This window comes from Quercus robur, chromosome 5 (assembly GCF_932294415.1).
Source record: "Quercus robur chromosome 5, dhQueRobu3.1, whole genome shotgun sequence".
Lineage (NCBI taxonomy): Eukaryota > Viridiplantae > Streptophyta > Magnoliopsida > Fagales > Fagaceae > Quercus > Quercus robur.
In genome coordinates, this window is record NC_065538.1 from 70251747 (window position 1) to 70267450 (window position 15704).

Here is a 15704-nt window from a genome sequence, read left to right on the forward strand (position 1 = left end):
ATATCAATGCATTACAAACTTTGTTTGGTATTTTTTAGGGGCTGAGCTCCGGATCTGCTATTGTAGAGAGGGAAAATTCCCGACCTATCACAAGCTGACACATCACATTACCAAGTCCACAAAATACAGCCAATTACAGAACACCATGTATTGCTAGGTTTTGCTATCACTATTCAGAAGCCAACAGAAATTGGCCAAGTGTCATGCAAGAGCCAATCACGCATCAGTGCACGTGTAAGCGATGACTCAAGCAGCCTCGCACGTGTAAGCAATGACTCAAGCAACCTCGCACGTGTAAGCGATGACTTAAGCGGACCAATCAAGCTGTGACATGTGTCACCAATCAAGCTCCGCCACGTGTCGCTCACCCACCCCAAAACTCCTATAAATAGAAGCCTTCCTGAGACATTGAGGGGGACCAAAAAAAAATTTAGAAGTGAAGAAGCTCTGCGAAGATCAAGCCTCAAAGCCTTCAAGAACTTCAACCCCAAAATCGGAGAACATTCGAAGCAGAATCATCCAGATCATCTGCCTAGATCCTAAAGTTCACAGGAATCCAGCCAAAAGTGTCTGAAAACATCAATAAATCACAAATCATTGAAGCTCAACGGATTCAAGCCTCTAAAGCTCCGAAGAACTTCCACCACAAAACCTTCGAAGACGAAGAACGCACGAAGAACACGAAGAACGCGAAGGACAAAGGATTTCTAAGCAAGCTCATAGCCAGAGATTCATTGTAATTCCGTTTCAGTAATCTTCAATCCATCCCTCAACCAAATTGAAGGATATTTTGTGTTCAAGTCAAATCCACATTACCATAAATCTAATCAATAAGTTTTGCAAGGAGATCAAATCAGAGGATCACTCTTTTGTAATTCCAGAGAATTGTACCACACAATCATCAATACAAAATTCGCATTTGTGAAACTATTTTACTTGTTTGATTAATCTCAAACTAGAAATTTAGTCGCTTACAAATTCTGGCACGCCCGGTGGGACCTCTCTGCCTCTCATCTCTTCCTCCTTCATAAGAAAAGAAATTCGACGTCATTTTGCTACTAGCTTCAATGGCCTCTAGCAAGAATGTTCGAAAGTCAGTGGTTGATGATTCCAGTGCTGATGAGTATGTCGGCCCAATCACTCGCAGTCGGTCTAAAGCTCTTGATCGACTCCAACCTCAACCAACCCAAGAAAGCCAATCTCCTGCTGTCACCTCTCTAGACTTTCTTGCAAATAGGAAAGCTACCACTAAAGATTCATCTGCCTCGAAAGATTTGGAGACCAGTAATGAATCATCTCCAACAAAGACCTTTTCTATCAACTCTTCACCCGTGATGAGAAACTTAAGGAGTAAAGTACCATTGACTCATCCTGTTTCATCATTTTCCCCGTCATCTATAGAGGTCATGCCAGTAATGATGACTAATACCTCTACGATGGAAGAAAAGATGGCTGAAATGGAACAAAGGGTCATCCTTCTCACAAAGGCACTTGAAGAAAAGGATGTCAAAATTGCAACCCTAATGAATAAGCTGGAGGTACAAGAGACGGGTGAATCAAGTCTTGGCCTTGAGCCGCCACCTGGCTTTACCTTCAAAGGAGAAAACGCCAAAGGTGATAAAGGAAAAGGAGGTGAAGGCACTTCTCAACATGGACATTCCACCTCAATGGCCTCAATATCTGTCCAACAGCTGCAGGATATGATTACAAATACCATTCGAGCACAATATGGAGGTTCTTCCACAAGTTCTCTCATATATTCCAAACCCTATACAAAGCGCATCGATAACATGAGAATGCCAAATGGGTATCAACCTCCTAAGTTCTTGCAATTTGATGGCAAAGGAAACCCTAAGCAACACATTGCTCACTTTGTGGAAACTTGCGAGAATGCAGGGACTCAAGGAGGCCTCTTTGTAAAGCAGTTTGTCCGTTCACTAAAAGGGAATGCCTTCGATTGGTATACAGACTTAGAGCCTGAATCAATCGATAGCTGGGAACAACTTGAAAGGGAGTTTCTCAACCGATTCTACAGCACACGACGCACAGTAAGCATGATGGAGCTTACCAATACTAAACAGTGGAAGGATGAGCCCGTCGTTGATTATATCAATCGGTGGCGTTCTTTGAGTCTAGACTGCAAGGATAGACTTACTGAAATATCTGCTATAGAGATGTGCATCCAAGGCATGCATTGGGGACTCCTTTACATCCTTCAAGGAGTAAAGCCTCGAACATTTGAAGAGTTGGCAACTCGTGCGCATGACATGGAATTAAGTATTTCCAGCCATGGAAATACGAAACCTCCCGTACCTGAAGAAAGGAAAGAAAGACGGGAAATAAGGAAAAATGACAAAAATGCAAAAAGTAATATCAAAGACTCAATGAATGTCAATCCTGCCCCAATCAAAATTTCAACAAAAAATGTGAAGGCCAATGAAAAGAGGCCTGAAGGAGGTCAACAACATGAGACGCGTCGCTCATCACTTAAGGAATGGGAACAAAAGGTCTATCCTTTCCTAGACGCCGATATGCCTGAAATGCTAGAACAACTGCTCAAGTTGAAATTAATTGAATTGCCAGAATGCAAACGACCGGAAGAGATGAGAAAAGTTGATGATCCGAACTATTGTAGGTATCATCGCATCATAAGTCATCCAATCCAAAAATGCTTTGTTCTTAAAGAACTCATCATGAAGCTAGCCAAGGAAAGGAAAATCGACTTGGATTTTAATGATGTTGCTCAGTCAAACCTGGTCACGTTTTCTTGTGAGTTATCTAGTTCCCTGTCTCCAAATACTAAGCAAGGGGGCAAATACCACGCTCATCCATTTTGGTTCTTTAGAACCGGTTCAAGTTCAGCTCTCACAAAAAGCACCTCATTATAGTTCAAACGATGATAAAAGGTCAACGATGGACGAGGAAGAAGGTTGGACAATGGTTGTTCGCAAGAGATGGAAGAAGAAACGAGCATTCCCATTTGATCACCCAAGAGTCCAAAAGAGCACAAAACCAGATTCAGCCTTGGTCAAAAAGAATGAGTGATAAGAGGCAAAGGAGACTGGGAACAAAAGTATATGAAGATTCAGCACAAACCTAAAAATCTCGAAATCTCATCACATTGGAAGAATTCTTCCCCAGAAAATTCTTTCAAAATAACTCAGCTGAGGCCGTCCACACAGTTTCTCGTTGCGAAATCCAGGACGAAAAGGAGGACGTTGACCATGATGATCCAAAAGAGACCTTATCATCTTAGGAGGAACTCCAATCTCAGGTCGATGAAGTTGAACCCTTGCAATCCTCCACATCACCAAAAGAAGTGCTCACCCGAGCTCTTGAGGAGCCAGAGATATACGCCCCTCATACCAATACGCTTCAACAAACACAGGGATGTTACGCATGCTCTCCAGATTTGACTTTCACTGATGAGGATCTATTGTTAGGCTCTAAGCCCCACAATCGCCCACTCTATGTCTCTGGTTATGCTCGTAAACAAAGGATCGAGCGTGTCCTTGTTGATGGAGGTTCAGCTGTTAACATACTTCCAAAAATGACCATGAAACGACTGGGTTTTACTATGGAAGAATTATCACACAGTCGTTTGGTCATCCAAGGTTTTAATCAAGGAGGACAATGTGCAATCGGCCTAATCCACCTAGAATTATCCATTGGAGAATTGAAAAGCAACGTCTTGTTCCACGTCATTGACGCTAAGACGACCTACAACATGTTGTTAGGACGTCCTTGGATCCATGAAAATGGAATAGTGTCATCAACCTTGCATCAATGCTTCAAGTTCTTTCAAAATGGAATAAAAAAGGTCGATGCCGATTTAAAGCCTTTTGCAGAAACTGAAGCTCATTTTGCTGATGCAAAATTTTATGCAAAAGAAGACATTTCTAACGAGGTTCTTTCAGTTGAGATCCCGTCTATGAAAGGTAAACAAGATGAAAAGGAGCATGTTAAATTCATCGCCAAAAAGGACATCTCTTCCCCAAAGAAAGGTCCAGAACCATTCCTTCGGTATATACCATTATCACATCGCAAGAATGGACAATCACCATTCGCGGAATGCCTTCAACCTACAAAAGATATGTCGAGACCTGCAAAGCTCACGATGAAGGATGTAGCCATATTGAAAGAAAATCATGTCATGCCTTTAACTTCATCCACAAATCCTTTGCCCTCGAAGCTGTTAAATGGATTCGTGAGGTCTTCACAAAGTCCAATAGAGCATGGTATTCTACCAAGTGAGCGGACGAAAGAATGGTTCGACCCAAAGGCATATAGGCTGTTAGCCAAAGCAGGCTACGATTTCTCAAAACAAGAAGACTTAGGGAAGCTAATTCCAGAAGCCACCGGAGAAAAGATGCATGGCCTTAGCAAAACACAAAGGAAAATGCGGCTTGAAGGGCATAAAATCCCTATCCCAAAGACCGGATTAGGTTATACTCTCGAACAACCAGCTCAGATATGGATCAAGAGAAGAAGAGATCCTTCGAGTTCTCAATACATAACGGTGGAGGTCGGCGAAAGTTCAAATCAAAGAAAAGACCATTCTTCACCCCATGTCTCAGTGTTTGATCGCATCGAGGCCTCGTCATCACGAATCACAGTGTTCAACAGGTTAAATACAGCTTGTGTAACACCAAATCGGGACACTCTTGCTTGTAAATCAGTCTTTGATCGACTGGGGGCAACGAAAAGGCCTATTGGTAGTCATTCTCAAAGTCCAATAAACTTTGACGTTCAAGGGGAGAAGAAAGCCAATGATGAAATCCGCAGTAGCATTCCTTCACGCATGAAACGTAACTTTACCTTGGAGATCAACACTGAAGGATCGCTCAAAGTCAAAAGACGAACGATTGTACATACAAGTCAGTCACTCGTCCATGATGAGGAAATTGAAGAGGTATCATCCTCGTTTCATATTACAATAGAAGAGGGTACATTGTCAGATGCTGAAGCAACCAATGAAGAGGTCGATGAAGCTCCTCCAGCCTTGGAAGATGGAGGACAAGCTACAGTTGATGAACTTAAAGAGATCAATTTAGGAACTGTTGAAGAACCCCGGCCAATTTTCATCAGTGCGCTTCTTACTCCTGAAGAAGAAGAAGGATACCTCAAGCTCCTAGTAGAGTACAAAGATGTGTTCGCTTGGACTTACAAGGAAAAGCCTGGGCTCAATCCAAGTATTGCTCTACACCATTTGGCAGTAAAGAAAGGCGTGCGCCCAGTCAAACAAGCTCAAAGACGCTTTCGGCCAGAGCTTATCCCTCAAATAGAAACCGAGGTCAATAAGCTCATTGAAGCAAACTTCATTCGCGAAGTGCAATACCCGGAATGGATTGCTAACATCGTCCCTGTCAAGAAGAAGAATGGACAAATCCGAGTGTGCGTTGACTTCCGTGATTTGAATAATGCATGTCCCAAAGATGATTTTCCATTACCCATCACTGAGGTCATGGTTGATGCCACTACTGGTCATGAAGCTTTATCTTTCATGGATGGATCTTCGGGTTACAACCAAATTCGAATGAATCCTAAGGATGAGCAGCTTACAGCTTTCCGTACCCCTAAGGGAATTTACTGTTACAAAGTGATGCCCTTTGGACTAAAGAATGCTGGTGCTACTTATCAACGGGCCATGCAGAAGATCTTTGATAATGTACTTCATAAATACGTGGAGTGTTATGTCGATGATTTGGTGGTTAAAACAAAAAGGAGGGAAGACCATCTGGCAGATCTACGATCCGTGTTCACCCGACTGAGAAAATATCAGCTTAAAATGAACCCCCGCAAATGCGCTTTTGGCGTAACATCTGGAAAATTTCTTGGTTTCATTGTGAGGCACCGCGGTATTGAAATTGACCAGTCCAAAATTGAAGCAATCCAGAAAATGCCAGAGCCCAAGAATCTGCGAGAACTTAGAGGCTTGCAGGGAAAATTGGCCTACATATGACGATTTATCTCGAATTTGGCTGGTCGATGTCAACCTTTCAATAGATTGATGAAAAAGGATGTCCACTTTGAATGGGATGAGGCTTGCAGCAATGCTTTTGCATGCATCAAAAGATACTTACTTAATCCTCCAGTTTTAGGTGCTCCTATCCCAGGAAAGCTTTTGGTGCTGTATATTGCGGCCCAAGAAAGGTCTCTAGGTGCTCTTATGGCGCAAGAAAATAAAGAGGGGAAAGAAAGAGCCCTTTATTATCTAAGTCGAACTCTCAATGGGGCTGAATTAAACTATTCTCCTATTGAAAAGATGTGTCTCGCTCTTTTCTTTGCCATAAACAAACTGGAGCACTACATGCAAGCATATATGGTCCGTTTGATAGCAAAGGCAGACCCGATCAAATATGTCCTCTCCAGGCCAGTGATTTCGGGTCGTATAGCTCGATGGGCAGTCTTGCTTCAGCAATATGACCTTGCATATGTTCCACAAAAAGCTGTCAAAGGACAAGTATTGGCAGATTTCTTAGCTGATCACCCAGTTCCGTCTGATTGGGAATTCTCTGATGATTTCCCGGATGAAGATGTGTTTTACATTGAAATAATGCCACCATGGGTGATGTTTTTTGATGGGGCTGCACGTCAAGAAGGAGCGGGGGCAGGTGTAGTGTTTGTTTCTCCACAACGGCAAATACTTCTTTACTCGTTCTCATTAAGCGAACTCTGCTCTAACAACGTGGCCGAATATCAAGCATTGATCATTGGTCTACAGATGGCTATTGAGATGGGCATATCGCAACTTGAGATCTTGGGAGACTCCAAATTAGTTATCAACCAAATCTTGGAGCAATATGACGTCAAGAAAGAAGACCTCATCCCCTATTGCAAATATGCGAAGAAGTTGCTAGCAAATTTTGAAGCCATCACATTGGAGCATATACCGAGGAAGGAGAATAGACAGGCCGATGCTTTAGCTAATTTAGCTACTGCCTTAGCATTATCCCAAGAAGAGACAACCAAGGTCGCTATTTCCCAAAGGTGGGTGGTACCTCTCGTGGTTGAAGAAGAAGAAGAAGAGCAAGCCAACATCATTTCTGTATGCCTTGTCGAAAAAGAAGATTGGCGACAAGTGATCATTGAATATCTTCAACATGGAAGACTCCCGGATGATAAACGCCATAAGACTGAAATTCGGCGGAGGGCTGCTCGATTCATTTACTATAAAGACACTCTCTTCCGCCGTTCATTTGATGGATTGTTTCTCCGTTGCTTAGGAGAGGAGGAGGCTAAACAAGCCTTAGAGGAGGCTCATTCTGGAATATACGGCGCACATCAGTCAGGTCCTAAGTTACATTATAGGATCAAACGAATGGGTTACTATTGGCCTACAATGGTGCAAGATTCTATGGAATGTGCTAAAAAGTGTGAAGCTTGTCAGTATCACGCAAACTTCATCCACCAACCGCCAGAACCTTTACACCCAACTGTAGCTTCTTGGCCTTTTGATGCATGGGGACTTGATGCAATAGGGCCATTACCAAAGTCATCCGGTGGCCACTTGTACATCTTGGCCGCAACTGACTACTTCTCAAAATGGGCGGAAGCTGTACCCCTTAGGGAAGTGAAGAAAGAAACGGTGGTCAATTTCATTCGAACTCATTTGATCTATCGGTATGGTGTCCCTCGGTATATCATAACTGATAATGGCAAACCATTCTACAATAGGCTGATGACAGAGCTATGTGAGAAGTTTGAATTTAAACAATACAACTCCTCCATGTACAATGCCCCGGCAAATGGACTAGCTGAAGCGTTTAACAAAACACTTGGCAGTTTATTGAAAAAAGTGGTATCCAAGACAAAGCGAGACTGGCACGAAAGAATCGGAGAAGCATTATGGGCATATCGAACAACATTTCGAACGCCTACTCAAGCAACGCCATATTCTCTTGTCTATGGAGTAGAAGCTGTCCTTCCTTTAGAACGCCAAATCCCATCATTACGGATTGCCATTCAAGAAGGATTGACTGGAGAAGAAAATGCCAAGCTCAGGTTGCAAGAATTAGAGGCACTTGATGAAAAAAGGCTTGAGGTCCAACAACGCCTTGAATGCTATCAAGCTCGTCTTTCAAGCGCATTCAATAAAAGAGTCAAACCACGATCATTCCAAGTTGGTGACTTAGTCCTCGCCGTTCGAAGACCTATCATCACAACTCATCGTACAGGCAATAAGTTCACTTCAAAATGGGATGGACCGTATGTTGTGCAAGAAGTCTACACCAATGGAGCTTACAAGTTGATTGATAATGATGGTGTAAGGATCGGCCCCATCAATGGGAAGTTCCTCAAACGCTTCTATGCTTAAAGATCGAGGAGTGCTCCTCGGTAAGAGCTTAAACTACCCACCATAACGCTGCAAGGGTACATGATGTCTTCCCATTACCTTTGAAAGCGTACAAATAAAGAAAAATTAATCCCCCTTTATGACACCATTTGCGAGTGTGGCGTAGTGGTTGGATGCCTATGTCGCCCTTGAGGCCAAGGTCTCGGGTTCGATTAGTGGTAATACCCACTATGCGCAATTGGTACCCATGAAATACCGTGGGGCGTAGGGCGAGGATTACACACATGAGCCCTCCATTTTTGCCAAAGAAAACAAGATTGATCTAGACTTCAATGAAGTTGTCAAGTCAAACCATGTGACCATTGCTTATGGTGTACTTCCAACTCTCAAGCAGGGGGCAAACACTAACCAAGCTCACAAGTTGATCAACAATGACGATGCAAAGATCGGCCCCATCAATGGGAAGTTCCTCAAATGCTTCCATGCTTGAAAGTGTACCAATAAGGAGAAATTAATCTCACTCCATGTCAACAATTGCGAGTGTGGCGTAGCGGTTGGACGCCCGTGTCACCCTTGAGGCCATCTCGGGTTCGATCAGTGGTGATACCCACTATTACACATTGCGCCCCCCCTTTTTGCAAAAATAAAAAAATAAAAAAAAAAACACAAAAAATCTTTTGAACTACGTGATGACTTGATCCCTCTCAAGGGTACGTAGGCAACTTAGTATCCTTTGCTAAGTTCAGTCTCAAAAAAAAAAAAAAAAAAATGATGAAGGAACAGAAAATAAAGTCTTCTTTATTGATTAACGAAAGAAATATAGTACAAGAGGAAAGCATGTTGACATATATAAAGGAAATTAAAACGAAAGAAATTACGACATCCATTTCAAATCTTTCAAGCTAGAACGATTATCTTCCAGAAGGGCTCGTATCTTCTCTAAAGCCTCCATATCCTGGTCTTCAAGAGCGGGGGTAGATTTGACTTCTTCAAGTTGTTCTTCTAAGTCTTGCACAACATCGTCTTGTTCAACTTGATGAGTTTCAATTTGAGACAATAATTGTTCTAACTGGACAAGCTCAGTTTTCAAGTCAACCATCCTCAATCTAACAGCATCAAGTTCAGTCTTCAAAGACGCTTTCTTCTGCGATGCTTCAGAAAAAAGGGATTCAACTTCAGCCTGGCGTTGAGACAAGATGACAGAACTTGGTCGTTGGTTTAGAAATTCCTTCATCTTCAAATAGTCTACAATACCCTCGCAATATTTGTCAACATTCTCGCGCAAGTGTTGAGGGTCCACTCCAAGACTTTTAACCCCACTATAAATCTCTTGTACTTCAGCTTGTGGGAGGATGGTGTCTACGGAAAGATTTGAAAGCCTGTTTAGAAGAACATCTCCTAGCATAGAAGCCCCTTTCCTACGCACAAAAGAAATATGTGCCTTGGCTTGAAACACAGAGACTTCCGGAGGTTTAACTGGTTGTACGGATGGCAGAGGTGCCCTTTCTGTCTCAATCGGAAATTGGGATGACGTACCAACATCAGCAAATTCACACCTCTCAAGATCCGAACTCTTTGCAGATGGCTTTGAAATAGAAGACTCGCTATTTGAAAGAAGCTGTGCATGATTAATAGAAATCTCCACATCAACACCCTCCATTGGACTCTTCGATTGTTTCCAATTATAGCCCAGGTCGTTACCCACTTCCTCCTCAGAAATCTTACTGGCATCTTTAACTGGTACAACAAATAGACCTTTGGTGCCTTGACTGCAGGTGACTTCGATATGTCGAGATGAGGCTTTTGAATGACTATCATCTTCAAGACGACGTCGTGCAAACTCTGACAAAGGCTGTGGAATGTATGGGTCTTGTAGTTCCCTCTTTCCCTTCTGAGGCTTGTTGGATGTTAGTGGCTTAACAGGGAAGGAGGCGATGTCAGCTAGGAGGTCTGTTCCTTTGGTAAAATCATTGCCGCAAACCCTTTCCCACCATTGTTTGTAGCTATGTCTGACTCGACTTCCAAAGTCTGTGGCAAAAGCTGGAATGAATATCTTAGAATCTGTGTTGCAGCAAGAGAAGGATTGATAGAATTGGTAGAGGTCTTTTAAAGAACCGGTGTGAATTTCTTCCTTCAAATCACCTGGGATGTCTTGATGAAATCCAAAGCGCCGACTGAACCTGTGAGGACTATATGCTTCTACAATATGTTGGTCTTCACATCGAAGTGACAAGTACCCAGAGCGAAGGCTTATAAAGTAGTCGAACTTCTGAACGGATAAATGATCATTGTCAATAAAAGTCTGGTCATAGTTTTTCTTGAAAGCAGTTCGGTGCCAAAGAAAGTTGGTGGCGTTTCGTATATGCTTGCGTGCAGAGAATTCGTTGAACGGAGAGACATAGCCCACACCAGAATATTTAGTCATCAAAGCATCAGATGGTTTATCTTGGGTGAGGCGATTGCTTCGGAAGAAATGACCTACCCAGGCATGAACATAATGGATGGCAAAGCTAGCTCCAGACTTGCTCGGGGTAGAAGAGGAAGAAATGGAATTAAGCCCACGATAAATGCTAGCCAATACTGGGGAAGCAAGGCCAAATGAACGACCATTAGCTATGGAACTAGCAATTTTGAAAGTGCCAGGACGGATGCTGTTCTGATCCTTGATAGGGAAGACAAATATGCACAGCCAACAGGAAAGAAGCGCCGATAAATAAGTCTCCTCCTTTAAGACACCTTCAACTTGAAGATCCACAAAGACCCCGTGTTCTTTATCAAGCCATGGCCCATGCTCCTTTATCTCACCCGAGGGATTCTGACTATACTTGGGAATGGTTGTCCGTCTCGCTGGTTTTCTAGGAGCCGAATACTTGCTATTTCCTCTATACCAAAAAGTAATCCAGTCGCGAACACTTACTTTCCCTTGTTTCTTCAGCCGATTTTGAAGATGATGATACGCCAGGAAGAGGTAGCGACAGCTGTACGGTAGATAAGGTCGTCCTTGGTCATTGATCCCATCTAGCTCTTCCGCATTGGGTACTACTTCATCATAAAATGCACCGGTACAAGGAAGTCCACCGAGAATGGAAAGATCCCATGGTGTGATGGAAATTTCCCCAATGGAGGTATGGAGGGTATTAGTGGACGGACTCCAACACTCACAAAATGCTTTCATGAGGTTTTCATCATAATCATATGTGAATAAGGAAGCAAAGTCCGCACTGTAGAGGTGGGTCACATCAAGGAGTTGTTTACACCGGCTGAGCACATCTTCTAGCCAATCCCAATAAAGGAAGAAGTAAGAAGATCCTCCATTCACGTTAAAGGAAAAATCCCAATCCGCATGTTTGGCAATTATCTCCCGTCCCAAAGTGTTGTACGGCTTTGATTTAGCAACATTTTTGTGATGCGAGGCAAGAAGGATGGTTGTTTCCAAGTTAGAGCCGCCATTAGAAGAAACAACCTGTGACCATTTCGGCAAATTGAGAGGATAAGAGTTACGACCCCATTTCTCTGAAAATTTTCCAATTGTGGGCGGACGAACAATCAAGGTCGTAGGCTTCGCATCCTTGTCATCTTTCTTCTTATAAATAAACAAGGCTGGTTCTTCACCAATTTTCGAATCCTTAAAAAAGAGCATCATGATACCTGTGAAAAAAAAAAAAAAAAAAATCAAATAATAGAAAATAAATTAATTAACATAAAATAAAATAAAATAAAATAAAATAAAATAAAATAAAATAAAATAAAAAGGGGGTGGGCATGGTTTCTCCATACAGAGTATTATGTTACTATAGAGTATTCTGTTATTAGAGATTACCTTTGTACGAGTTAGTGCATGTCCTGAGTGGCTTTATATAGAGATCCATAGAAGCTAGTAGACAAAACAAAAAAATACACCTGTAAAAAAGTTAAAAGTGCCATATTTTCAAAGGGTGACGTGCCCATTTGAAAAATCAGAAATACCAAAGCCCATAAATGTATCATGCTGTCAGAAAGAAAAAAATTACACTAGACCTCAGAAATTATGACACTAGACTGTGAATGAAGTCTTAGACTGACGAAGGGAAGCTTCTTGTTCTACTCCTTTGTGAACAGCAGAGACACTCAGTAATTACTCTGGAACCACTCTCTGCCTGGATTGTCAAATGTTGTCAGAACAACCACCATTAATATAGATCAAGGTGCCAACAAGTCCAGCAATGCTTTCAGTCTCCCATCCTAGACCGATGAAGGAAAGCTTCTTGTTCTACTATGTCACCGACTTCTTGAGGACAACAGAGATATTCAGTGATTACTCTGGAACCACTCTCTGCCTGGATTGTCAAGCATTGTCAGAATGGCCCCCGCCAAAGTAGACCAAGGTGGCAACAAATCCAACAATGTGTGCGGACTCCATTTTGGATTTCTAAATTTTCTGACAAGATTTCACAAAGAAATCAATCCACATAAATCTTCTAAGGACTTTGGTGTACAAAACCCAGAAAAAATCTTCAGCAGCGGCGCCACCACGCACCGCCACGCATGGCCTCAGACTCGCGACGACCCGCGGCCTAATCCTTCAAATCTGTGCAAATCTGCCAATGGTTTTAGAAAACTGACTATACCATGGTCTTTTACGGCCCACGATCTACAAAACCCAGAAATTTCAGGTCCAAAATCCTAGGCACGCGCCTCCACGCGCCGCCACAGGCTAGCGACGATCCGCGGCCTAATCCTTCAAATCTGTGCAAATCTGCCCATGATTTTGGAAAGCTGACTATACCATCGTGTTCTAAGGCCTCCAATCTGCAAAACCTGAAAATTTCAGGCCCAAACGTCAAGCCACGCACCGCCACGCGCCTCCGGCAACATCGGCGTTCGCGGCCTTCAGTCCCACGCGCCGATTAGGACAGCCAGCGCTCGCATGTGTCACACGTGCCACAAATGCCGCACGTGCCGCTCGTGCCACACGCACCCTCAGCACTGTGACGTCATGGATGACGTCATCCACTGCTGACCTGTTTGTCCAGATTCGACCCGGACCGACCCGGAAATTTGACCCGGATCCGAACCGCCTGCAAAAAAAAAAAAAAAAAAAAAAAATACTTTGACCAAATGGACCTTTGACCTTGACCAGAAAATCAAAATTTTCAAAACGGACTTATCCCACTCGATTTTTCGAGTACATTCCGATTTTGGGACCCGTTTCTTCATTCGAAGTTCAGAAATTGTGCAAACATCCAATTTCCAAAAAAGTTGACTTTTGTGCAAATATTAACCAGAAAGTCAAAATTTTCAAAACGGACTTATCCCACTCGATTTTTCGAGTACATTCCGATTTTGGGACCCGTTTCTTCATTCGAAGCTCAGAAATTGTGCAAACGTCCAATTTCCAAAAAAGTTGACTTTTGTGCGAATGTTGACCAAATGTCAAAATTTTTGAGATGGACCTATCTTGCTCAACTTTTCGAGTACATTCCGATTTTGGAGTCCGTTCTGTCATTTGAGACTTGAAAATTGCAAAAATGACTCAATTCCAAGTGTTCAAAACTTAGGTCCTCAAGAGCAAAATTTGAGATTCATCCATTTAATTGGGATCCTCGCAGGGTTATTCTCCAGATTCCATCAAGGCTTGCCTTTCAAAGTACAAATGAACTCTCACAAGTGTGTCTTAAAATTACACTAGGTCATTAGTTCAATCTGCTATTCCCGTTCGGTGCCTACCAGTCTCCAACTTACCATTCCCGTTCGGTGCCTACCATTCCCACCTACCGTTCCAACCTACCATTTCCACCTACCGTTCCCACCTACCGTTCCCATCTACCATTCTCACCAAAAATTCTCAACTACCATTCTCAACTACCTACCTACCATTCTTCATCTCTCTACTATAAATAGGAGGGCCGGGTTCATCGAAAACTCATCCAAAAAAAAAAAAACACTGAATCATGAAATGAAGATTTGCCTCTTTCAGATTTTCAAATCCTCATTTTCACAACCATTTCTCACTATGACCTCATCATTCTCAACACCTAGCAACCGATTTTGCTTCATAATCGGTTTGAGATCAACCCTCCCATGGTTCGATCGAAACCCTATTTACAACATCATTGCAATTTTGAGATCCAAACAAACTTTGTTTCTCCACCTAACGACCACCTTTGTCCATAAGATTACTCATAACAAGGTCTGCATCGACCTCCCATGTTTCCGTGGACTTGGTTGGCCAGGGAATCCAAGTCCAGCGGACACACCTGTTCCTAACCTCAGGGCTCCTGTAGTCTCTTTCCAATTGCTTGATCTTCCAGCAGCAGCAGTGGTTCGGAACAAACAGCAACTTGTCTGGTTTCCAAACCAGGTTCACAAGTTGGTTCCATCTTTCATTTTTTCTGTGCTTTTCCAACAAGTGGCAGTAGATGAAGATGGTAAAAAAGTGTTGGGGTATCCTACAAATTGTTTTCCATCAACACTTAAAACAACCTCCAAGGCGCCAGCTCATCAGAATTCAGCCTTTGGTGCTGGTAAATGGTCATCAAAGCCTTATTCCATGTCCCCACTACTGGGGGACCCAAAGGTCATCGTTGCTGGTACCTCAAAACTCATTTTCTGAAATTACTCCAACTTAAAATCAGCTTGAAGAATTTCAGAAGATACTCTTCTGAAATTACTTCAACATAATGTCCGTTAGCATGGTCCCATTACACAGGCGCATTCAATTACTTACTGCCGGACCCCATGCAACGCACAGTCAATCCCATATTCAAAGTGGTACTTCCCATAAACATCTACACCAGAAGGGTCCCAGCATACAGGGCCAGTACCATGGTGGTGTACGCTTTGCTCGTTTGCTTTGCTTCATCTCCATCTGCTTCATTGCCGCTACCAGCATACCCAGAATACATAAGCTTCTGAAATTACTTCAACTTAATTTGGGTGATACAAATATGCAGGTGCATTCAACCATTTTCCCACCTGTCCTCGTTGAAATCCAACGCGTGATCTTCTGAAATAACTTCACCAGAAGTTCTTAAGAACACGAGGTTAGTTCCATGACCCTGCATGCTGTATCCAGCCACCATTCTCTCATCTTCCCCATCTTCAACATCTTGTGATCGCCGCCAACGATCCAAAATACTCTTCTGAAAGTACTTCAACTTAATCTTATCCTCCTGAAAGCTCCACCACCTTCAACAGCTCCACCACCTTCAACAGCTCCACTACCTTCAACTGCTTCACTTAAAGAGTCAAGTACCAAAAATCCATTTTCGAAACTCATTCCCACACCACAATCATCAATCTGTGTGCGTGAACGAGTCTCGAGGGGGCATTTGTAGAGAGGGAAAATTCCCGACCTATCACAAGCTGACACATCACATTACCAAGTCCACAAAATACAGCCAATTACAGAACACCATGTATTGCTAGG

At 42.8% G+C, this 15704-nt stretch overlaps 1 protein-coding gene across 1 annotated transcript; it reads left to right on the plus strand.

Moving 5' to 3' along the window:
• Positions 1 to 6010: 6010 nt before the first annotated feature.
• LOC126728634 (uncharacterized) lies at positions 6011 to 8317 on the plus strand. The gene has a single exon (XM_050434429.1). It carries the CDS (start codon positions 6011 to 6013, stop codon positions 8315 to 8317), a length of 2307 nt encoding a protein of 768 aa, XP_050290386.1.
• Positions 8318 to 15704: the final 7387 nt, after the last annotated feature.